The following is a 25,584-nucleotide window of genomic DNA, read 5'->3' on the forward strand; positions in this document are numbered from 1 at the left end:
TGATTGAACATACAGGATTTGAAAGTATCCCAGCCATGACTTCAGGGGTGGAGAAATGTGAGAGAGAAATGTGTTTTGTATTTATGTAAATCAAGTGAAAATGTAGAGGTTTGTATACCTTCAAGAAATTATCCTCGTGGAAAGAAGGTAAAAAAAAGGAAAAAAAAAAAAAAAAAAAACTGTGGTTGCTCAACCTTCCAGAAAAATACCAACCAACACTTTTGGAAAATAAGGGTTATTGACAATAAACTATAATAGCAAATTGGAGGGAATGTAGAAAGAAGGAAAAAAAAAACAACAAATAAATAAATAAAATATCACAGCCTTTCATAAAAAAAACATGTTTAACATATTTCAACATTTTCATAGAAGTCTTCATTCATGAAGATGATAAGGTAGCGATAGAATATAGTTTTGATTGCAGTGATGGTGTGGTTTTCATGGTAAAAATGTAATGATAGTGTAGTTTTAGTGGTTTTTGATTGTTTTGGTATTAATGAAACTTGGGGATGGAGTTTCGGATCAGGATACCTATGTAAGTGGAATTTCTCCGTTTTGCCAGGTATTTTTCAGATTTGTTTTTAACCCTTTCGTTACTATATTTCTGACCAAATTACACCCCTTATGTGTTTCAATTAATTTCTAACGTAATCATAAATTTAGTCTGGTTTCATTAAACAACTATAACTTTTTTATTTATCGATATATTAATCTGATTTTTGGAAGATAATTTAATGAAATATTCTCAACCAATTCTATACTATAATTTTTGTCACAAAGTGACTCTATTTGCAGGTAGATACAGGTAAATTCCACAAAATATAAAATTATTAAAATTTTGTTCAAACATCGCTATAGAAAATATTAGCTAATATTCAATTGGGTATACAACAAAATTTTACGATAGAATTTGTTATTCTGGGTAACTTTCTGATACCCATAATAATATTTATGGCAAAATAGGCCTTAATTTCATTTAAGGTTGTGGGAAATAAACTATCCTTTCTTTCGTTTTGTTTACGTTTAGCGTAACGGTTCGTTTTCGCTGTAATGATTTCAAATAGGCTCATTCGAAAAAGTAAATAGAAATAGCCTAAGGCTTTACCCTTCTGGGAAAGTCTGTAGCTTGGTCCAGTTTCTGCAGAAAAATCACCGAAAGAAACAGTTTTTAAATTTTCACTCCATTCAGGTGCCAATTCGTTTTCTTTATCGCTATCGGAGATCTCAGATTCACTGTTTTCACTTTCAGAAAATGAAACATCAGATTCATTATCAAATACCATGTGCTTTTTTTTTTCAGTCATAGAGTTAGATTTATGAAGGTCTTCAGTAGAAAATCCTTCGAATTCTGACTCGCTGCTTGATATAATGAAATTCGTATCCATTTTTTGTCAGAATTACAAATTTTGAAAACACAATAGGAACAAATTTCGGAAAAAAATCTCCCAAAATTCACGGAATTAAAATTACACTTCGATTATTGTACAAAACTGTAGTTGAACTGTTTACGAAGTATAATACGTGTTTTCACGAATGTACTGAAGAGATTTGCTCTGATATTCTCATTTAAATATGAATAGGTAAATTTGGGCGGCTTTGGGCGGTTTGGTTTCATAAACCAAAATTTTTTTCGGGCGGCTTTGGGCGGTTTGGTAACGAAAGGGTTAAACAAAACTCTTGGAAATGATGGGGGACGTTTCTTCTTCTTTTTGCTCAAAAGATCATTTCCAAGGGTGTTGTCAAGAAGGAGAAAAAAAAATCTGAAAAATCCCCATCAAAACAGAAAAATTCCAACTTATGTGGGCATCCTGATCAGAAACTATTTACTCAAGAAAAAAAAAGGTTAACTTAGCATAGTCAATTGAATTGACTAATACATTACCACCGGTATTCATTTTAATCCCAGAGGGATGAAAAATTATATGAAAATTCAGAAAAAAAAAGGGACAAAAATGCTGACAGATAATTTAATCCATCAGCCAACAGTTGTTTTCAACAAACAATTTTCCTTCAAATTTTTCCCATTTACCTTAAATTGAAAAATTACTCTATGGCTGTTACTTACAAATCTTCAAAGGACTTCTTTCGTTTCAAAGGAGACAATGTCCTCTTCTCTGTTTTCGCCTTTGAAGCTTTCATTTCGCACTGCTCAAGAGACTCTTTCTCTCGTTTCTTTTCGTGGCTGTTAGGAGCTGTGACCAACAGGTGGGACAGCAACCCGTCGGCTGTCGGTTCTCCTTGGTATTTACTGTAAAGGATGATAGCTGCCTGTATGGAAAGGACTCTATCGTGGTTCTTTTCACCTTCAAAGAGGTCCCAGTAGATGCTGTGTTCCCAAATGTGCTTAATGAAACATACTTTGCTCTTGTAGAGTTTACCTACAAGTAAAAAAAAAAGAACCAAGACGTAAACATTAGTGTTAAAGCACAAAAGCCATGAGGTTAAAGTGTTTGGGCGATTTACCTACAAAAGTGAATCAACTGAGAATACTCAAGCTGACTAGTATCACATACACAGGTTCTCAGTTCAAACCACATTGCATGCCTTTAACCCTTAGCATTCAGGTTATTCCGTCAAATATATTGCCTGTTTATTCACATATCTGAATTAATCATGCATTATTTTCATATCTTTGGGGATTTTGGTGATTTGACTTTATTTTTAGAACATGCAAGTAAAATAGTAAATTTGGGGATCCACAGTAGTATTTTAAGGGTCTATGAAAAAATTTGATTTAGATGTATTTATGAGGTCTGATCAATAAGTATCCGGACTGTTGCCATAGTAACGAAGCTAAAGCACACAGAGTGAAGCTACTCGGCACAGGTTGACCTTGAACTCTGCTGTGTATGCGCACTAAGTTTTAACGTTCTAGCTCACTTCCACTGATTACAGCAGTGCTTGGAAGGAAGGTGTGTAGCGTGTGATTGTTGCATTGACCATGACAGAGAAAGTTGTCATAGCAATACCTATGCAAAGTTGCAAAAAGTGTATGGAGAGGAGTGTATGAGCTGCACAAAAGTGTACGAATGGTTTAGACATTTCCAAGATGGCTGAAAAAATGCTGATATCGACAAATGTTCTGGGAGACCAGCAACTAGCAGAACTGAGAAAAACATCACTGATGTGCATACAGCTGTGAGGGGAAATTGTCAAATCACCATCCATGAGTTACCAGAGGATGTGCAGATTAGTTATAGTTCAGTTCAGTCCATTATCACTGAAGATTTGGGTATGAGACTCTTGTCTGCCAAGTTAGTGCCAAAATACTTTCAGCTGAACAAAAAGATACACAGGTTACTATAGCAATAGTCCGGATACTTATTGATCAGACCATGTATTGCTAGAAACAGCAGTTTCTTTTCCTAACATTTTACATACTTCAAACTACACAATGTGAATGTGTGAAAAACAAAATAGAAATTATGAAAGAAGTATCAATAAAAATGGTTTTTAAACATCAAAAGGTGGGGGGGGGGCAAAAAAGTTATCAAAGGGGGCCATAAATAAAATGGTTATGACCCATTGTTTTAGTGTTTGAACCGACAAGATCTGGCCTTTCACACCTACTCTACAATGTCATTTTAAGAGTTTTGTAAACTTGCATATACTAAATAATAAAACAAACTTGAAAAAATACAAAACTAGTTTTTTTTCGATCACTTTATTCCCTATGCCCAGTGATTGCAAATGGACTAGTTCATGCCGGAAAGGTTATTTTTCTGCTGGTTCTTAAGACTAAGTACGCATCTTACCTAGTCAACCTGGAATAAGCAAGACATTTTCATTTAATACCTACTATACACTAATGGGCATTTCTGTGAAACCAAACTTAAGAACCAATAAATGTGTTATGCTGGGTGCTTTCATTTTATGTCTTCAGCTTCTCAATTTAAATACAGGCAGGGTTGTGTGGGGAAGTCCAGCCCCATTGCACAAACCTTGGCAAAATACCCTCTACTATTGCCTCCAGTTGACCACAGTAAAATCAGACAGAAACTGCATAGCAACTTGGCATATTGTCACCAATATTCTATACTTTCATGGGGTAGACAGAATTTACTGAGGAAGATTTCCTATGATTGGATGCTCTTCCTGTTGCCAAACCTCAGCTTTTTCCAAGCAAGATATTTTCTCATAACCATAAATGTTTTTCATGGAAAACTGGAAACAAAACTTGTCTGATTAAACACTGTCTACATGAGGCTACACATATCTTTTACTGGTTTCAGTTGTTTGACCATGGCCATGCTGGGACACTGCCTTGAAGGGTTTTAGTCAAAAAATTGATGCTAGGCCTTAATTTTTTAAAGCCTAGTACTTATTCTATGGGTCCCGAATCACTAAACTACGGAGATGTAAACACACAACCACACTCTATATGACGGGCTTTTTCAGTCTCCATCTACCAAATCCACTTACAAAGCTATAGTAGAAAACATTTGCCCAGGGTGCCATGCAGTGGAACTGAACCCAGAACCATGTACTTGAGAAGCAAGTTTCTTACCACATGGGCATGCTTGCACCTATATGAAAGATATATCCATATGACTGCTTCTTTTCAGTTTCAATCTACCAAACAAATCCAGACCATCACCACAACTGCTTCCATTCTTTTCTTATTTTTTTCTACAGGAACCCATGTTTTTGGTTACAAAGATTCCGAATCTAAAAACATTGGCAAAAATCAGCATTTCAAAATTTCAATCCCTACCTCCAATTTTTCACTTTTTACAGAAATTTTTTGGGGCAAAATATGTGGCATTCTTTTGTTACTGTTAGCAAAGTTGTCATGAAAGCATGTGGTATTATCATCATCATCATCGTTTAACGTCCGCTTTCCATGCTAGCATGGGTTGGACGGTTCAACTGGGGTCTGGGGAGCCCGAAGGCTGCACCAGGCCAGTCAGATCTGGCAGTGTTTCTACAGCTGGATGCCCTTCCTAACGCCAACCACTCCGAGAGTGTAGTGGGTGATTTTATGTGCCACCGACACAGGTGCCAGGCCAATTTCCGTAAAAATTTATTTCTTTACTTTTCTTTGGAAGGTGACAACTTGCTTTCAAGAGTAGAACCGGAAAGAGAGGAAGGCAACATTTGCTTTGAAGTGAGAGCAGGAAGTTGAAAGAGAGGAGAAAGTGAAAATGTATGTATGTGTATATGAAATGGATGTAAGTGCATGTCTCAGAGAGAGAGAAATAGTGAGTGATGGTGTGCGATGTCATATGTGTATTTTTTTGTATGTATAAGTGGCACTCACTTCCTCTCTCTTACACACACATCATTCATATACACGTACGTACATACATATTTTTTTGTATATATGCGCACCAAAGAGAGAAAGAGTGAGTGAAGGTGTGTGTTCAGATGTTTTTTTTTTTGCATGTATGTCTAAGTGGCTGGGGTTCGTTTTTACATGCATCCTTTGTTAGCAGGTTAGCATGTGCACGTGTGTGTGAAAGAGAGATTCCTTTTAACACACCCACTTCAAACCCTACCTATTTCTTTTTTTTTCTTTATTGCCCACAAGGGGCTAAGCATAGAGGGGACAAACAAAGGGATTAAGTCGATTACATCGACCCCAGTGCGTAACTGGTACTTAATTTATCGACCCCGAAAGGATGAAAGGCAAAGTTGACCTCGGATGGCTGGACGATATAGGATAGTTGAATCTGTCATCTCTATTAACGAATGGTCTGAAATTAAATTCCAATCTACAAGACATTCATGTCATAATAAAAGACAAGAATTCAATGATCCAATCCCTGGCACCTGTGGGATTGATCCACAATTCTTCAGAATGCTGTAACCAGTGTGTTTCTTTCACTGTGCTATAGAGAATCTGAAGGAAAAATGTGGAGGTGTTTTGTTAGCCATAGTTATCAAAGCATTAGACAGGATCCCGTTTTTTGGGGGTGCCCATTCACTGTTGACTCTCCTCTTAGAGTTGATGTATCACTGGCCCAATATGGATTGCAGTATGTTGTAATGAGTGAAATTGGAATTGCATCAGAACCATTGGATCTTTTCGGTTTGAACGGCAGTTTTTTCTAGTGGTGTCATATGAAATTGTCACCCATAATTATGACCCTAGTATCAATCTATTTTAGGGTTAGGGGTGGGGGGAAGGGTATCTTTTTTTCTTCATAAATGTAAATAAACCCAATCTGTTTCTTAAACGAGGGACATATTCATACGGCACAGAATGCTTTTTTTTTTTACCTCAATAGACGTCAGTGATTGGTTGAAATTGCAGAAAAAAAACAACAAATATCTTACAAACTATAGAATTTTCTCAATAAAGCCAAGAGAAAAACATATTTTATAAACACATTCTACCAGTATACGAAGTTTAAAATTTTCTAGCTACCTAGAAATTATGTTAAAAACTGCCGTTCAAACCGTAAAGATCCGAACCATTTGATAATTGGTACAATTACCTCCGCGATATTTGTGCCACGTTGTGCACTGATAATTCTGTACAACTTGGAGAACAGAATGTAGTTGTTGAAATTGATGAATCTAAGTTTATGCCCAGGAGGTATCATCGCAGTCGCTATCGGCAAGGCCACTGGGTTCTTCGAATGACTAAACACAGTAATGCGTTTTAGACCCTGTCCAAGACATAAGTGCAGCCACGTTGTTGCCTATAATTACCAGACACATGCAGCCAGGAACTAAATTACAGACTGTTGGTAGGCATATAATGCCCTGGCACATCATTCTAGTGTGAACCACAGTGCGAGCTTCATTGATCCCAATGATGCAACAATTCACATGAACATAGTGGAAGGTATGTGGGATCATACAAAGGCAAATTATCACAATATGCATGGAGTGTCTGGTTCTTTATTGCAGGAATTTTGTCGCCAATGTTATAACAAAAATAATACTTCTATGAATTTCATAAAATGCATTAATTTAGCCTAAAATTAATGGAAATATGTTATTTTATATTTATTTATTCCATGCACGTTACAATAATTCCGATCACATAATTTTTATATTTTTTGGACTTTTCAAAAAATCATTACAAATTTGTGTTCCACACACGAAAATAACCCACATGGCTAGGTAGCATGGTAATAGCATGGCTTGTTACTACAGAAACAGGTATCTATATACCTGTGGCTTTCAACTGGATAAAATTACCCAAAATTTGAAAATTATAAATGCTAATTTACTTTTTATTTTCAATGTCTGAAGAGAAGTGTGTACCTTAGTTGTTAAAGAAATGGCATCAGCAAGTAGCGATTCCGACTTTGAAGGTTTTACTCTTGACGATATAGAAAATATAAATGAAAACAAGAGTATTTTGTCTTCGGACAAATCTGATATCGATATTAGTGAATATTCATCAGATGAGGAAGATTTTGGAAACGAAAGTGATATCATAAACATGGCAACATGGTTCAAGATTACAATGCCCAATCACTATTCCTGACTTCACAGAAAACACTGGTCCACAACACAATTTACCTCCTGATGCTCAACCACTGGACTATTTTAATTTTTACCAGAAAGTTTTTTTTGAAAATGTTGCAGAGGAAAGAAACAAATATGTGCAACGTTTAATTTCTATTCACGGAAGAAACGATCCACTATGGCAGCCAACTTATACTGCGGAAATGAGAGCGTTTTTTTTTACAATCAATATTATGTTTGGTGTTAAACAGCTTCCTCGACTGGAACTACTGGAGTCCTGATATAAGGTATGGCAATCCATATATCTCAAGTATAATGCCGAAGACAAGGTATTCGAAAATAACTCAGTATTTGCATTTAACTGATTCTGCCAATGACCCCAAGCAAAAACGACCCAGACTACGATCCCCTGTACAAAGTACGCCCTGTAATTGATTTACTTGTTAATAATTATAAAGCTGTGTATCTACCTGGGGAAAATCTCAATGTAGATGAAGCCATGATAGGCTATATGGGCAGAGTACATTTTCGGCAGTACATGCCTGCTAAACCTACTGAATGGGAGATCAAGGTATGGAAAGTTTATGAATCAGAGACTGGATATTGTGTAAACTTTGATGTTTATACAGGTAAAAAAATATAATGGAAACGGACCACGTAGATTGGGACATGATGTAGTATGGTCTCTTACTGAACCATCAGCACCAACACCTCTATTTTGATCGTTTTTTTTTTATTCTTCAGTGGCTTTGGCAGAAAATCTTGCCCATGTAAGTACTTAGACGTACAGTACTGTTATGGGAAACCGTAAAGGTTTACCCCATGAAATTAAAACAAAACTAAAAAAAAAAAATGAGGGGACATTTTACAAATGCAAAAAGAAAATATTTTAGTTACTGCTTTCAAAGACAAAAGACAGATTTTATTTCTGTCTTCTAATGAACAACCTGGTGTTGGCGCTGAGATGAAACCACTAGTGAATATTTGTTATAACAAATATGAGTAGGGTTGATAAATCCAACCAACATCGAGCATATTACCCAGTTGTTTGACTTGGGAAGAAATGGTGGAGGCACATTTTGTGGTTTTTAGTTAATTTAACTATAGTAAATTCATATATTGTATATGTAAAAAGCTACCAAAGGACTATGACCATTTGAGATTTTGTTTAATGGTTCTGCCTGAGCGGCTAACTGGCGTCTGTGCCAGTGGCACATAAAAAGCACAATTTGAGCGTGTTTGTTACCAGCGTCGCCTTCCTGGCACGTAAAAAACACAACATTTGGGCGTGGCCGTTGCCAGTACCGCCTGACTGGCTATCGTGCTGGTGGCACGTAAAAGCACCCACTTGGAGTGGTTGGTGTAAGGAAGGGCATCCAGCTGTAGAAACTCTGCCAGATCAGATTGGAGCCTGGTGCAGCCATCTGGTTCGCCAGTCCTCAGTCAAATCGTCCAACTCATGCTAGCATGGAAAGCGAATGTTAAACGATGATGATGATGAATTCATTAGTAGTACCTTTTGAACTGGCAATCATTAAACTGAGATTCTGAATCCCACCCCCGAAAAATTACAGCACACAAAACATTTTCTCAGAAATTTACTTCAACAGTTCTAAAATATAGAAGAGCATGTTAAGCTGGATATTAGAGAAACAAATGAAGCAAGAACGAACCTTAGCCACTTAGACATACATGTAAATAAAACAAAACAAAAAAAAAATCAGAACATATCTTCACTCACTCACACATGCATGCTAACTTGGATTTTACAGAAACAAAGGAAGCAGGTAAGAATGAACCCCAGCCACTTAGAACATACATGCAGAAAAAAAAAACCCCCAAAAAATGCCAACCAAATACATACATACAAAAAGGATGTATACATATGTATATATGTATGTGCGTGTATATGAAAAAATGTTTGTGAGAGAGTGCCACTTACACATACATGACATTACACACCTTCACACTCTCTCTCACACATGTTCAATTCATATACATACAGTGGCCCAGGAACAAAATTTTTACAAACAAGGAGGATTTTTCCAATCTCAATACCAAAACAAACAGAGATTCAATAATAACTTTTTATCATGAGGGTCGGCTGAAAAGTTAATAGGCTGACCAATATATTCTCATGGAATGTGACCAAATGAATATTTTTAAATATTAGGATCTTTTCTGCTTGGCTTCACTTTCTGAAATTTTTCATATTTTATATATTGGTGTAATTTTCCATGCTGAATCTGATGTTATTCACTCGTTCCAGAAAAACTTTAGAAAAATGTTACAGAGGTTTAAAGTTTGATCATTCTCACGCAATCAGAAAACAGGATTTGGAAGCTGGCATTTTGTACATGATGACATTATGACAACAAAACATTCAACAATGGGAGTTTTAATGAATAAAGTTTTGTGAAATGTTGGATTAACATATTGTTGATTTAGTTCATGTGGACATTACACGTTTTTGAAATCAATTGGGACAAAATTGAAGGAATTGTAAAGTGAAAATCAAACAGAAAAGATCCTCTACACACTTCTTTTGGCATTGCAGTGTTTTGATCCTTGGTGAAAAAGCTATCCTGTAAGTCAGGAGAATTATAAAAACCAAGAAAATCCTCATGAGCATTTATGTCTTCAGAAACACACCGGACAGTGATTGATGCTAGTTCCATGCCAGAGCAATAAGTGGTACCATCTCAGACAATGCCATTAGACACTCTCCATTTTTCAACTACGTCATGAAATATTTTGGCAAAGTTTAATCTTATGGTTCAGCATGTTGGTTGTCCTGGGTACATAATCCGACTTACAATGGATCTAGGATACCTGTTGGTTTTCAATATATCTAGGAAGCATGTAGTGTGGGTTACCTTGTCCTCCGTTCTGCTGCACTTACCCTGGATACATTTCTGGCGTGTCCTATTCTGGCACCGAGTGGAAGTGCTGAATTGTACTGGACAAACATATCTCTACTGGCCGCTTTCCTGTAGAACTCGATGTGGATCTCCCCTTCTTTCGTTATATTCAGTTTGAAGTCAAGTAGTGTTAGTGATCCAGTGATGTCGGGATGTTCTGTAGTGAACTTCATGTTCATGTCCATGCTATTGAACGTCGTAATATTCTATCAGTCTCTTCACGGGAGGATGTGAGTATGAGGATGTCATCTACGTATCTGGTGAAAAAGGCGCATGAGCAGCAGATGTTAAGTGCTCGACGTTCCAGATGGTTCATATAAGTGATGGCTAGTAGGCCCGACAGACTGGATCCCATGGGGAAACCTGTTGTCTGTGTATGTGGTCCTGGAAATAGAAGTAGGTGTTGACCACGATGGACAAAAGTTTAAGTATATCAGCTGCGGTAAGTTCGAAGCATTGGATGTTGGACGTTATTATGCAGTCAGTCAATAGGTTGACTGCTGAGTGTGCTGGCACCGTTGTGTACATTGAGACAACGTCAACACTAAGGGCATATCTGTTTTGCCTGAGTTGGTGTAGGGGCACCTGGTGCAGTCTTTTGATGACTTCGGAGTTCTTGACGTGTCCAGGAAAGGTGGAGAGTATGGGTTTCAGGATGTGAGAAAGTAACCAGGATATTTTAAATAGAGGTCCTTCCACGCTGAAGACGATGGGTCTAATCTGGATCGTGTCGCTATTCTTATGCGTTTTAATGAGGTGATAAAATCTGGGTATTCTACTGTTCTTGGTGATGAAGTTGTTCTTAAATTTATTATGTATTTGCCTCCGTCTACAGATGTCTGTCCATACGGTGTTAATTCGCTCCTCAATGCTGGTCGCACTTATATCTGTCACTTCAGAATATAGCCTGTCATTGCTTAAATATTCTAGTGCTAGTCTATCATATAGTTCACAAGAAATCACGCATATTTCTTTTCCTATATCTATCTGATGGTAAGTATACAAGATTTTTGCTTTTTAGTTTGGTCAGTGTTTTATATTGGGCCTTGGTTAAGTTTGGAGTTATTTTCGATTCCTTCCTTAAGATGTTGGAGATAGACTGTTTCCATCTGAATAGTTTGTGGTTGAGTTCAAACAAAAAAAAATAATTTATGAATTTCTTTCTCTTCGAAAGTCCTCTTCCCACCCGTCAGAAAAAAATGTCCCCATAAAACTTCGTGTTTATGACGCATACTGCAGGGGAGAGGAATGGTGTAGCCCCCCCACACACACACACATTTTCTCGCAATTATTGCTTTAAAAAATTTTTTTTATTTCCAAAAATCGGTATTTTGAAATACCCCACCCCCAATTTCTTCATTTTTCACTCAGTAGTGTGAGGGGGAATTTCAAAATACCGACTTTTGCCAATTTTTTTGCAGATTTGTATTCTCCGTAATCGAAAACAGAGGTTTGTGTAGAGAAAAAAATTAAAAAGAGGGTGATGGGGGGGGGGGGGGAATCGGCATTTTGAAACCACCCCCATACTGTGATTCTGAAAAAATTCCAAAGATTTCAAAAAAAAAAAAAAAACCCTCCCCCTCGCAATCTACGGCATAAACAGGAAGTTTTGAAACCCTTTTCGCCATTGCTCATGCGTTAACTGCGACGATAAAAGTGAAACTTTGCAAGTGGTGTGTGTGATGGTAAGCAGCCGTCAAGCAGTCTATGCACATGCTAGAAATAACAGTCAAATCTAATTTTGTTTGGTCAATATAAAGACCTTCGCCCGGGAACAAAAAAAAAAATCAGCTAAGGGGGTGGGGGTTACGTAGTGTGTGGAAAACGAATATGAAAAAAATGTACGCTGACGATCCTGGGGGTGGGGAGGGACTTTCGGAAAATTCACAAGATCTAATTTTTCCGTCATAACTTCCGGTAAAATGGCTATATACTTTCACTTCTGACAACTAAAAGCATGACAGTGCCTGAAATTTTTTTCCAGGAATCCCACGTTTTTTAGTTATGGGAGGATCCGATTCCGAAAAGTATTTTTTCAAAAAAATCGCGTTTTCAAAATTTCAATTACCCCCACTCCCCACCCTTCCCGGAATTTATTAATTTTTTTGCGAAATACATAGAAAAATAAGATTACGACTCTGAAAAAAAAAAAGGTTTGTAAAATTTCAATATATATAAACATATATATAGCCCCAGGCCTTCAAGCAGGCTATCCACATGCTAGAAATAACAGCCAAACCCCACAAACCTGCGATAACAATGTAATCAATCTACTCACCTTTCTGCAAAGATTTCTTTCAGAGTAATTTCCCGCACTAATATAAATAAGTAATTCATGTGAAATTAAAGTTTTTTTTCTTTTAAACTTTTTTCGAAATTTTCCCCCATCAATCTATGTGGGAAAATACGGAGATTTAGAATATGGAAAATAAATAAACAAATTCAAATTTTAATTTAATTTTTTATGAAAAATTCCGACCTAAAATTCCCCAGCCATCCCGCCGTCTAAATGTGAAAAATGAACGGTTGTTTCGAAAGTTAAGGAGAAAAAAAAAAAACTTTAATTTTGGCAATTACTCCGAAAGAAATCTTTGCAGAAAGGAGAGTAGTTTGATTACATTGTTATCGCAGGTTTGTGAGATTTGGCTGTTATTTCTAGCATGTGGATAGCCTGCTTGAAGGCGTGTGTGTGTATATGGGATGGAAGCACTCCGTCGGTTACGACGACGAGGGTTCCGGTTGATCCGAATCAACGGAACAGCCTGCTCGTGAAATTAACGTGTAAGTGGCTGAGCACTCCACAGACACGTGTAACCTTGGGGATATTCAGCGTGACACAGAGAGTGACAAGGCCGGCCCTTTGAAATACAGGTACAACATAAACAGGAAGTAAGAGTGAGAGAAAGTTGTGGTGAAAGAGTACAACAGGGATCACCACCATCCCCTGGAGCTTTAGGTGTTTTTGCTCAATAAACACTCTCAACGCCCGGTCTGGGAATCGAAACCGCGATCCTATGACTGCGAGTCCGCTGCCCTAACCACTGGGCCATTGCGCCTCCACTGTGTGTGTATGTGTTTTGGAAAACTGAAATTTTACAAACCAATTTTTTTCAGAATCACTATCTTATTTTTCTACGTATTTCCGGAAAGAAAAAAAATTCCGAGGGAGAAATTGAAATTTTGAAAATGCGATATACTAGAACCGTAAGATTGCCACGGGCGATCCTTCGGTATAGGTACCGTAAGTGGCGTTGTTTACCTTTCTGAAGATAACAGAAACCCTTTTCTCCCACTCCTAACCTTAAGCCCCATATATATATTAAAAAAAAACACTTTCTTGAAATGTATCCGGTACTTCCGGTACCTATACACCCATATTTATGAAAAGAAATTACAGCAAATATGCAAGTGTATATGAACGATAAGCTAAAATAAACTGACTTACCGCAAATACTGCAGTTGACGCCACCTTCGTAGTCATCGTATTGTTTGAGAAGATCAATAACACCCTGTAATTCTAAGGTTTTACAACCAGATCCGCTAACATCGTTATGTCGATGATTGTAGGTACTGCCATCACCACAAATTCTAAGACGCTTTGGTCGAGTGGTGAAACTCAAATGTCCGACAGTCTCCACAGGGTCAGCTAACATGGTTGTCGGTGGTAACTATATCACAAAATGTACAGCGAAACAAAATGTAGAGGTTTTTTTTTTCTGATGTATTCACCAAATCAACAATCGAAAAAATTTCAAATAAATAACTTGCAATAAAATCTATATAATGTAGCAACTGTTCTTTATATCTAAGCAAGTGTGTTTAAGTTTTTTCATTTCCTCGACTGCTTTGTATGGGTTTCATATGCGCACCAACCGTTTCGCTATTTCACGGAAATAACTTTGCCCATGCAACCTACTCAGTAATTTTTTTTTTTTGTTACTACTTGAATATGGCAGGTAAACAAACTCCAGCAAGGGCAATCAGTGGTGAATTCGTAAATATATTTATGAACATAAACAGCTTATGTTGTCCAGATAGTTTTCTTTGCAGTAAATATAGCAGACAAAAACAATCAAGAGTATGGTATAAAAAGTGTCCGTGCGTGAATTAATGCATGTCCATTGAATTGGCCTCGTTATTATTTCAAATGTATAGAAATGTTCACAGTGAAATTAATACTTTTAAAGCGATATTCCTTTTAGTATCATGTTTTCGTTTCAAATCAACAGTGTTACTAAAAACAAAAAAAAAAAAATGTTAATAGAAACGAATAGGAAGTGGTTGGTAAGGGTGGACGGTTCCTGTAGAATAAGTAAAATATTGGCGATGTTACGGTCCGTAAGATTGCCAAATAATTTATCTTCGTTTTATATTATTGAGCAGTGCGAATTGTCCGTACAAAGATTATTTAAACTGAATAAGAAAAAATCCCGAATCTTCATTGTGCAATTCATGTATAAGCGGAGCAGCATGTTGAATGTCGAAAGGTAACCATGCTGTCAATGACAGGGAAAACGAATACAACATCCCCTCCCCCCGCCTAATACACGTGAACAAAATAGTTGTAGAAACTTAAACCCCGCGAAAAAGATATCACGTGATATCTTTTTCGCGGGAGAATATGAACTTTTTCACTGACTCCATCAGGTCGATAGCTAAAATTACGCGCCAAAATTCTTTTTAGCTGTTCGTAAGTTAAGTCTTCTGTGCGTTGGACGTGTTGCGTCAGTATTTCACTGAATGTTTTGTACGAAGCAAAAGCTGAAATATGAAAAGTAAAATATCTTCACTCTGCTCTTCCTTCTTTTTGTAAACTTTGTAATTGGCTGAAATTTAGAAATATTGTAAACATGTTTAAATAGGACAATAGAAGAAAGTACGGTGAAGGCAAAGCGTGTACACACCACCCATTTCAACATTTTATTATTATTTTTTTTCAAAAATCTCTTAGGATTTCTGTTTTCGATATAGAATACGATTTTGCCCAAAATTCACATTTTCGAAATTTTAAATTCCGGTACTATTTAAGAAGAGTGGTCCCAGTGCGCGCACTTGCGTGGTCGCGCATCCGCGCTAGCTAGTCGTGACTAGTCGATCCTAAAATGACTACCTAGCAAAGTAAATAAAACACAAAATAAATATTTTTTTACACAAAGTAAATATTTTTTTGGCAATCAATAATTTTTTTTAAAACAAAGTAAATAAAACATAAAAAACAAAGGATCGACTAGTCACGACTAGCTAGCGCGAGTGACCACCACCCTTCTTAAATAGTACCGAGGAAGTGGAGGTTGGGGGATGGGATTTAAGTGTTTCTTAAAATTTTTTTTTTTTTTTTCGAAAGTAGTTAAAAACTTTAAAATTGGGGTGAGGAGGGGGAAATTAAAATTTTGAAAAATGAGTTTCTACTGCAAAATCCTAATCTTCTATATCGAAAACAGAGGAATCCGAAGAAATTCTGAAAAAAAAGTAAGGGTGAGGACGCAAATGTTGCCCCCGACATGCTAGAAACAACAGCTAAACGACCATTTCTGAAAAAAACTTCCTTTTAACTCTATATTGAAGATCAGGTTTACGCTCACAGCAAACACGAATTACAATATAAAAAACAGGTCGGCAGAGTTCTGATCGAAGCACTTAACTAAAACTCCTCATAACATTTTTATTCTTGAGAATTTTCATTATTTCTTAGATTCTGTCTCCTGCATAATGGAATTAATACGATTGTCCAACACATTTTTTTTTTTTCAATATTATCCCACCTAATTCCCAAATTTTTCATTATTGTTCGATTTTTAAAAAGTATTTGGTTTTAAAATATGGACAGTCCGATTCTGCCATTTGTTTCTCTTTATAATTTCCAATTTTTTTAAATATTTCGAAATCAAAAATCGATGCGTGTTTGTGTAAGAGAAAATCATATATTAACAGAAAATTATGTTATTAAAATAAAGGGAAACTTTCCAAAAAGGAGTGGCTGTGTGGTAAGTAGCTTGCTTACCAACCACATGGAGCCGGGTTCAGTCCCATTGCGTAGCACCTTGGGCAAGTGTCTTCTACTATAGCCTCGGGCTGACCAAGGCCTTGTAAGTGGATTTGGTGGACGGAAACTGGAAGAAGCCCGTCGTATATGTGTGTCTGTGTTTGTCCCCACATGTGTGTCTGTGTTTGACAACCGATGCTGGTGTGTTTACGTCCCCGCATCTTAGCGGTTCGGATAAAGAGACCGATAGAATAAGTACTTGGTTTACAAAAAGTAAGTTCTGGGGTCGATTTGCTCGACTAAACTGTTTTCAATTTTTTTTTTAATCCACGTAGAATTTCTATGTGGATTTTAAAAAATTTGAAGAAAAGGTAAAAATGAAGAAATTGGAGTGGCGAGGGGAGAAATTAAAATTTTCTTCATATATGCTTCAGGTAGTGTAGTTTTTCATCATGTAGGAATTTGTTGGGTGAAAATAAAAAACCAAAAAAAAACTGCGACAAAATAATGAAAGAAATATGTAATCAATTTACTATCTATACATACACGCATGCTTATAATTATGTTCATTATTACCTTGATTGTCGTGTTGTTATATTCGGGAACATTTTCACAAAAAATATATAAATCATCACCATCAAACATCCATGTTCCTTGCTGGCCTGGGCTGGACTGTTTGACAGGATCCGATGTGTCCAAGAACTGCACTGTGCTCCAATGTCTGTGTTTTGTCTCCTATTTATGGCTAGATGCCCTTCCTAATATGAACCACTTTACAACATGGACTGGGTGCTTTTTTTTTCATACCACCTGTCTATTGAGGTTGCCATGTACATCGCAGAACTACAAGTCCTGTGGGGGTGGGGTCAGCTTCATGCCAGCGGACAAGAGAATGATCTATGAGAAGGAGGTGCGGTAGTGCAGGTTTTTGTAGAGGACCTGTGTGGTTACTAATATTTTGTAGGGGAAAAGGGTAAAGATCCCCTTCGGTCATGAATGACCATGAGATTGCACCTAGTAAGTTCCCCTCCAAGACACAAGTCTGGGCAAATTTGTTTATGGAAGACCAGCAGTCACCTGTGCATACCAGCGTACCCTCTCCATGCCACCAATGTTGTCCAAGGGAAAGGCAAAGACTTATACAGCAAGGCATTCGATGCAGAGTATATATGTATGTGTCAAAAAGAGTTTGTGTGAGATTTGGCTGTTATTTCTAGCATGTGGATAGCTTGCTTGAAAGCCGTAGAATCGAGAGGTGGGGGTTGGTTTTTTTCCTTCTTTTCTTTTTTGAAAAATTGAAATTTTGTAGATGGGAATTTAGCCATTTTTTTTCAGAATTGGAACCTCCACAACCGAAAACGCAAGTTTCCGTAAAAAAAATGTGGGAAGTGGGGTTACGTCTCCGTCATGCTAGTAAGGAAGCATAGTAGATACTAATCTAATTTGAATATACACGAAAGTGGACAGTTGGGACCTGAACACAGACGAAAAAGAAAAAAACAAACAGACGATTAAATATTAATTTGCTATATTATGATCGATATGCTTACTGTCTCTCCAGTGATGAACCCGCCACTTTGATTGCTCGACCTGCTAGAAATAACAGCGAAGTTTTTCTCAAATCCCACCCTAAGATAGTTTTAGATATTTTTGGATTATGTATTCTTTTTATTATTAGAGTAATCCCAAAAGGGATGAAAGGCGGAATTTGACCTCCGAACGTAAGGATGGACGAAATACCTATTTCTTTACTACCCACAAGGGGCTACACACAGAGGGGGCAAACAAGGAGAGAGAAACGGATTAAGTCGATTACTTCGTCTCCAATGCGTAACTGGTACTTAATTTATCGACCCCGAAAGGATGAAAGACAAAGTCGACCTCGGCGGAATTTGAACTCAGAACGTAACGGCGGACGAAACACCGCTAAGCTAACGTTTCTGCCAGCTCGCCGCCTTAAGCAGTATGAAATATTTCTTTCTTTTCTATAATGCGTTTTATTTACTCGTCACAAAAGTTCAAACGGTGGATATTAATTTATAAAAGTATTTTAGCGATCCTTCGGTATAAGTACACACGTGGGCATAGTTTCGGTTGTAGTAGCACAGATTTCCGTCGATTTCCGTAAAAAACTTTTATTTTTTTACATAAGTAATGAGAGCGAAAGAGACTAAGAGGAAGCGATTTTACGACGAGAAGGTTTCACTTTGAAATCGGCCTGTGTGCGTTTGATGGGGTGTGGGAGACAGACAGTATGTTGTGTAAGTGAAGTGCTTCTGTTAGTGTGTGTGAAGAGACAGAGAGAGTAATGTGTGAAAGAGAGAGATAACTGATTTTTTTACTCGGTGTATGTGTATATGTATGTATGCATGTATGTGTGTGTGTTTATGTATGTATGTATGTATGTATGGCCGATTCATCGTAATTTTTTACTCGGTGTATGTGAATATGTATGTCTGCATGTATGTGTGTGTGTGTAAGTACGTGTGTGTGTGTGTGTATGTATGTATGTATGTATGTATGGCCGATTCAGTGTTTACATTATTTCGAATTAAAACGAAAGATTACCTTGCGGCGCCTGTTTATGTAACAGTCTGCTATGTAGAAAATAATGAGGTTGACTCAATGGAATAATGACAGTGATCGAAGATATAGACAAAATTTTTTTTATTTAATCGTTATACATGCCTTGTCGACTGCTACTGTGCAGCCTTAATGTCTCTGTTGATGTGACGATGGTGAAATGGTAAGAAAAAGATGGGAGAGTTATAAAATGAGGAGATATTCTTCTCATGAGAAAAGAGTTGCATTCAAAGGAAAAAAAAAGTAATAGTCTATAGAGGTGCACAGAAACTGGGTGCAAGCATGCATATATATGCATGTGTAAACATTGTGTTGTGCAGCAAAAGGAACGAACAGTACAAAATGTGTAAGGAAAAGTGACAAAATCCGATTGGTAATGTTCTGTGTGAAAAGTCTATGCCGGCCATACATACATACATACATACATAAACACACACACATACATAGATACATACACACACACACACACATACATGCATACATACATATACACATACACCGAGTAAAAAAATCAGTTATCTCTCTCTTTCACACATTACTCTCTCTGTCTCTTCGCACACACTAACAGAAGCACTTCACTTACACAACATACTGTCTGTCTCCCACACCCCATCAAACGCACACAGGCCGACTTCAAAGTGAAACCTTCTCGTCGTAAAATCGCTTCCTCTTAGTCTCTTTCGCTCTCATTACTTATGTAAAAAAATAAAAGTTTTTTACGGAAATCGACGGAAATCTGATCTACGACATACGAAACTTCGCCCACACGTGACTTTGTTTACATTTCCGAAGATAACAGAAACTCTTTTCTCCCACTCTAACCCTAACACAAACCCTATCCCGGTACTTGTCTATTGTCGTGGTCCCGGTTTCGCACACGCGAATTCGCGCGCGCGCGCGCCAGACGTAGGTACTCGATACTCGAGATCCTACGAGGTGACTTGCACAGTGCAGAATTCGCGCATGCGCGTTAACCCCCCCCCCTAAAAAAAAAAGGTGTTGGATTTCACTAAAAATATATATGTGTATATATAACATTTTCAATTTTACACAAAAAAATTACATAGTCGCTTTCCTCGCGGATTTACAGATAAATGAATTAATTACTATTTTACAGAATAAAATTAATGAATTAATTATATAAATTAAATAATTCTTGAAAATTAATTAATATTAATAATATTTTTTGAACAAAGTAAATAATTTATAAAACTTGGTTAATAATTTTTTTTACACAAACGCGAACGTATATAATTTGTGAAACTTTTTTTTTTTTACAGACGTATATAATTTGGTAAACTTAATGAATTAATTTCTTCTCATCATCATCATCGTTTAACGTCCGTTCTCCATGCCAGCATGGGTTGGACGGTTCGACCGGGGATCTGGGAAGCCAGAAGGCTGCACCAGACTCCAGTCTTATCTGGCAATGTTTCTACAGCTGGATGCCCTTCCTAACGCCAACCACTCCGAGAGTGTAGTGGGTGCTTTTTACATGCCACCCGCACAGGTGCCAGGCGAGGCTGGCAACGGCCACGGTCGGATTGGTGCCAGTCGAGGCGGCTCTGGCATCGGCCACGATTCAGATAGTGCTTTTTACGTACCACCAGTCCAGGTGTCCTGGCATTTGCCGGGTGTCACACTTGCCCCAACATGTTTTCGCAAGCAAAGGGGGTTGGCATGGGTGCCTGTCGTAGGATGAGGTTCGATATCAACTTCGCCTGCCTCAACAGGTCTTTGTGTATAAATGTATAAATTTTTCGCACTAAATTCTTTCCGTAGAATTTATCAAAAAACGCGCAAAATTATTCCGTAGAATTTATCAAATTAAAAAACGCAAAATTAATATATTTTTTGAAATTGCAAATTATTTAGAATATAAAACAAATGAAGTTAAATTTTAAAAATAAATGTCATATACTTATACTCTGTAAGGTGCTGTGTTCACACTTCAATTTACTATTTTCTAGAACTGTTGCTTTTCTAATTGAAACAATTTTTCTCAATCTCCATTTAAAAGTCCATAATGCCTCTTGAGACATATCAAAATGAACAACTTTGAATTACGCGGCGGCGGTGGTGGTGTGAGGTTCTAATTTTTTTTTCTGATCTCTCTTTGCCCCCTCTTTATCTCAGTTCCGCTAATATTTAGAAAAATTTTCGCGCCCAATTTTTGTTGTCGCGGGAAAAGATGAACGATTTAAAATAAATATATGTTAATTGTAGTGTGAGAAAGTATATATATTCTGATGACAATAATATATTATCTTTCAAAAACATCCCAAATTTATAGACTATATCGTGTAGGTTAAGAAATATATATATATATATATAGATATATATAATATATATACATATATAGTAGAGAATGAAACATCTTTCATCTGTCTCCCCACCACACCTCCATCTAGGGGGGCAAAGAGAGATCAGAAAAAAAAATTAGAACCTCACACACCACCACCGCCGCCGCGTAATTCAAAGTTGTTCATTTTGATATGTCTCAAGAGGCATTATGGACTTTTAAATGGAGATTGAGAAAAATTGTTTCAATTAGAAAAGCAACATTTCTAGAAAATAGTAAATTGAAGTGTGAACACAGCACCTTACAGAGTATAAGTATATGACATTTATTTTTAAAATTTAACTTCATTTGTTTTATATTCTAAATAATTTGCAATTTCAAAAAATATATTAATTTTGCGTTTTTTAATTTGATAAATTCTACGGAATAATTTTGCGCGTTTTTTGATAAATTCTACGGAAAGAATTTAGTGCGAAAAATTTATACATTTATACACAAAGACCTGTTGAGGCAAGCGAAGTTGATATCGAACCTCATCCTACGACAGGCACCCATGCCAACCCCCTTTGCTTGCGAAGACATGTTGGGGCAAGTGTGGCACCCGGCAAATGCCAGGACCCCTGGACTGGTGGTACGTAAAAAGCACTATCCGAATCGTGGCCGATGCCAGAGCCGCCTCGACTGGCACCAATCCGACCGTGGCCGTTGCCAGCCTCGCCTGGCACCTGTGCGGGTGGCATGTAAAAAGCACCCACTACACTCTCGGAGTGGTTGGCGTTAGGAAGGGCATCCAGCTGTAGAAACATTGCCAGATAAGACTGGAGTCTGGTGCAGCCTTCTGGCTTCCCAGATCCCCGGTCGAACCGTCCAACCCATGCTGGCATGGAGAACGGACGTTAAACGATGATGATGATGAGAAGAAATTAATTCATTAAGTTTACCAAATTATATACGTCTGTAAAAAAAAAAAAGTTTCACAAATTATATACGTTCGCGTTTGTGAAAAAAATTATTAACCAAGTTTTATAAATTATTTACTTTGTTCAAAAAAAATATTATAATATTAATTAATTTTCAAGAATTATTTAATTTATATAATTAATTCATTAATTTTATTCTGTAAAATAGTAATTAATTCATTTATCTGTAAATCCGCGAGGAAAGCGACTATGTAATTTTTTTGTGTAAAATTGAAAATGTTATATATACACATATATATTTTTAGTGAAATCCAACACCTTTTTTTTAGGGGGGGGGGTTAACGCGCATGCGCGAATTCTGCACTGTGCAAGTCACCTCGTAGGATCTCGAGTATCGAGTACCTACGTCTGGCGCGCGCGCGCGCGAATTCGCGTGTGCGAAACCGGGACCACGACAATAGACAAGTGCCCCCTATCCCTAACCCTAACCCCAATATAATAAAAAAAAAACAACACTTTCTTGAAATGTATCCGGCACTTATACCGAAGTTACGCCTATTTTTTTTATATCTTACAGGTTTACATCATCTAATGCGTCCGTTTTTAATACAATACAGCAGTGCTTTTCAAACTTTTTGCTGGAGCGAAACCCCAAGGAAACATTCCACTGGCTCGAGGAACCCCTGTGCAATAATTTAATAGTCTTCTGCACAGGAGACTTAAAAATTACTGCCAATTTTAGCAGTTTTGTAACTTCTTGCGGAACACCTGAACTGTACTGGCGGAACCCTGGTTGAAAACCACTGCAATACAGTATAATTTGAGAAAGATTTGGGTGCTTTTGCTATTTCGTGCCGAGAGGGCAGCCAGTCAGTGTTCTGATAAATAAGAGACGGAAAGTACTGTAACACCGGTTCAACGCATGCGTTATAGTCACAGTACAAAAGGCGAACAACTTGAAATTCAGACACAAATGCGTCGTTTTGGGTTGTAAATAAATTTTCCATCCAAAGTTGACGATGTTTGGAGTTAAACGAGATATCAAGGTAAGTCAGTGCATACACGTATAATTACTGCTTCTAGCTAAATGAAAGTAATATATGCCAGACAGTGATAGAACTGGAATTTGCAAGGAATAACGAGGACTGACCCCTAATTCCACGAAATGATGCAAGTCTTGTTTATCTTAAAACGTTTGACGAGTATTTTAATGTTCTAAACAAATAAAAGAAGAAGAAAATAAAACCGTTTTATGTTTGGAAAATATGAAACAATAATTGGTTCTATTTAATAGGAATACGTGGTTGAGAAAAGCGTGCTTTCATTTCGTGTGAGATTCAAATTTGAATATTTTCGTTTTTATCCGAGAGGAAACCTTTACACATGCTCTTCGCTCGACTTGCTAGAAATATCAACTAAGTTTCTTCACTTCTTCCCTTATCACACTAAAAACCAAGGACACGTTAGAAAAATATGGTCCTAGATATGCAAAAGGACCGGATGGCCAATGTTAAAACTAGTTTCCTTACAAGTGTACTGAAGCAGGGCTAAACAACCCTTGTTTTACCGTTTATTTAGTTTGTTCTTACTCTTTCTCTACACTTAATTAAACCCCCTGTTTGTCCGATCGTACTCCCTTATATTTTATTTAAGCTCAATGTAACTGTTCCTATGCGTTCAACCTGGTGATTGGAGCCCCCACCTTTGCAAAAATATCTTTTCGTGAGTTGATGTTATGCGACCATGCAGCTTGCTAAAAATAGTGACTAAATCTTAAAATTATATACTGCCGTTTTAAAAACTTACGTAGAGTTGGATATATTCGTTTATATTGGTCGGCCCAGGGTTGTCATAGAAGACACTTGTCCTGAGCGCCATATAATTGGGACACAATAAAGCAACAGTGAGGTTCAGATAAGTAGAATATCACCATCATCATTTAAGGTCCGTTTTCCGTGCTGGCATCGGTTGGGCTATTTGACCAGAGTTGATGAAGCCGGGGACTACATCAGGCTCCATTATCTGTTCCGGCATAGTTTCTACAGCTGGGTGCCTTTCCTGATGCCACCCACTTTCCTAAGTGTACTGAATGCTTTTTATGTGGGACCAAGCACCAGTGCTTTTAACGCGACACGAGCACCAGTAGATTTTTTTTCGTTTTTTTTTTTTTTTTTTTTGCACCAGTATCAAATTCTGCTGTGGTGGACGGGTATAATAACAGGCGCAAAATTGTCGAAGTTAATTGTTTTAACAATTCCCATTACAACAGGTGTCAAACTTTAGCCATCTTAGTGCATTTTTTAAATTGTTGATTATTGCTGTTATCAAAGATTTTGTTTCATATATATCTTACACAGTTGGTAAAAAAAAAAGTGAGAGCAAGGTTTGCTGCACGAAGGTGATCATAACTATTTTGTATTTGTAAACGTTTCATACTCTTTTACTCTTTTCAGCCATTTGACTGCGGCCATGCTGGAGCACCGCCTTTAATCGCGCAACTCAACCCCGGGACTTATTCTTTTGTAAGCCCAGTACTTATTCTATCGGCCTCTTTTGCCGAACCGCTAAGTAACGGGGACATAAACACACCAGCATTGGTTGTCAAGCAATGCTAGGGGGACAAACACAGACACAGAAACACACACACGCATATATATATATATACATATATACGACGGGCTTCTTTCAGTTTCCGTCTACCAAATCCACTCACAGGCTTTGGTCGGCTCAAGGCTATAGTAGAAGACACTTGCCCAAGGTGCCACGCAGTGGGACTGAACCCGGAACCATGTGGCTGGTAAACAAGCTACTTACCACACAGCCACTCCTGCGCCATACGTGCATGTTACTTGAGAAAAGGATCGTAAACAGTAAAAGAAAGTTAATTTTGTGTAATATTTTGTGCATGGCTGCTTAGTCATTTATCATGTGCTAAGTTTCCAACATGTGCGAGTTAAGTTTTTCTGTGTTATGAGTTTTGAAACCAGAATCAAGTAAATATTTACAAATTAAATAATGGGGACTAGAAAACTGTATTATATATATATATATATATATATATATATATATATATAAAACAATGATATATCTCAGAGCGAGTTATAAACAGTAGTGGTAACAGATCGTGACGCATATTTGCCATTTGAATATGGCTAACCCATAAGGGTGGATGCTACTGTAGTTTGTAGCTCCAGGAAGATTTCTCCTCCAGCTGGCTATAGACACACTCTCTGTGTCCTCTCAGTATTTGTGAAGGGGAGTCATCCTCCCCATCTTCAATTCATGATACACACGTAGCACAAAACGGTGGTGCATCAGCATGGCTGCAGCTCTGAGCTGAAACTAGAAAAAAATATATATATATTTATGTGTATTATATTGTATATATAACTGCAAATGAAGTTTTGAAGGCATGTTGCACATTTGTGTCTTTCTTTAATAAAGAAGAGT

At 37.3% G+C, this 25,584-nt stretch overlaps 2 protein-coding genes across 5 annotated transcripts in view; one reads left to right on the forward strand and one right to left on the reverse strand.

Moving 5' to 3' along the window:
* Positions 1 to 361: 361 nt before the first annotated feature.
* Positions 362 to 14,631, reverse strand: LOC118764541. 2 transcript variants are annotated; one of them, XR_005000351.1, is made up of 3 exons: positions 13,792 to 14,631; positions 1,671 to 2,378; positions 362 to 587 (listed from the first exon to the last, which is right to left on the reverse strand). XR_005000351.1 is itself a non-coding variant. In XM_036505364.1 (2 exons), exons 1-2 carry the CDS (start codon positions 13,997 to 13,999, stop codon positions 2,062 to 2,064), a joined length of 525 nt encoding a protein of 174 aa, XP_036361257.1. In that variant the 5' UTR covers positions 14,000 to 14,631; the 3' UTR covers positions 1,665 to 2,061. The 2 variants fall into 2 exon arrangements, 1 of the variants encoding a protein (XP_036361257.1); XM_036505364.1 differs by lacking the exon at positions 362 to 587 and having other exon boundaries at positions 1,665 to 2,378.
* An 8,376-nt stretch (positions 14,632 to 23,007) lies between these two features.
* The window catches only part of LOC115214921 (nuclear pore complex protein Nup214), an 84,043-nt gene continuing 81,466 nt past the window's right edge, over positions 23,008 to 25,584 (forward strand). Inside the window, exon 1 of one of the 3 annotated variants that reach the window (XM_029783988.2) lies at positions 23,008 to 23,180. In XM_029783988.2, the coding sequence (XP_029639848.1) occupies positions 23,154 to 23,180 (27 nt within the window). In that variant the 5' untranslated portion in view covers positions 23,008 to 23,153. The remainder of the gene's footprint in view (positions 23,181 to 25,584) is intronic. The other 2 variants (XM_029783989.2, XM_029783987.2) reach the window with 2 other exon arrangements.

This window comes from Octopus sinensis, linkage group LG8 (assembly GCF_006345805.1).
Source record: "Octopus sinensis linkage group LG8, ASM634580v1, whole genome shotgun sequence".
NCBI lineage: Eukaryota > Metazoa > Mollusca > Cephalopoda > Octopoda > Octopodidae > Octopus > Octopus sinensis.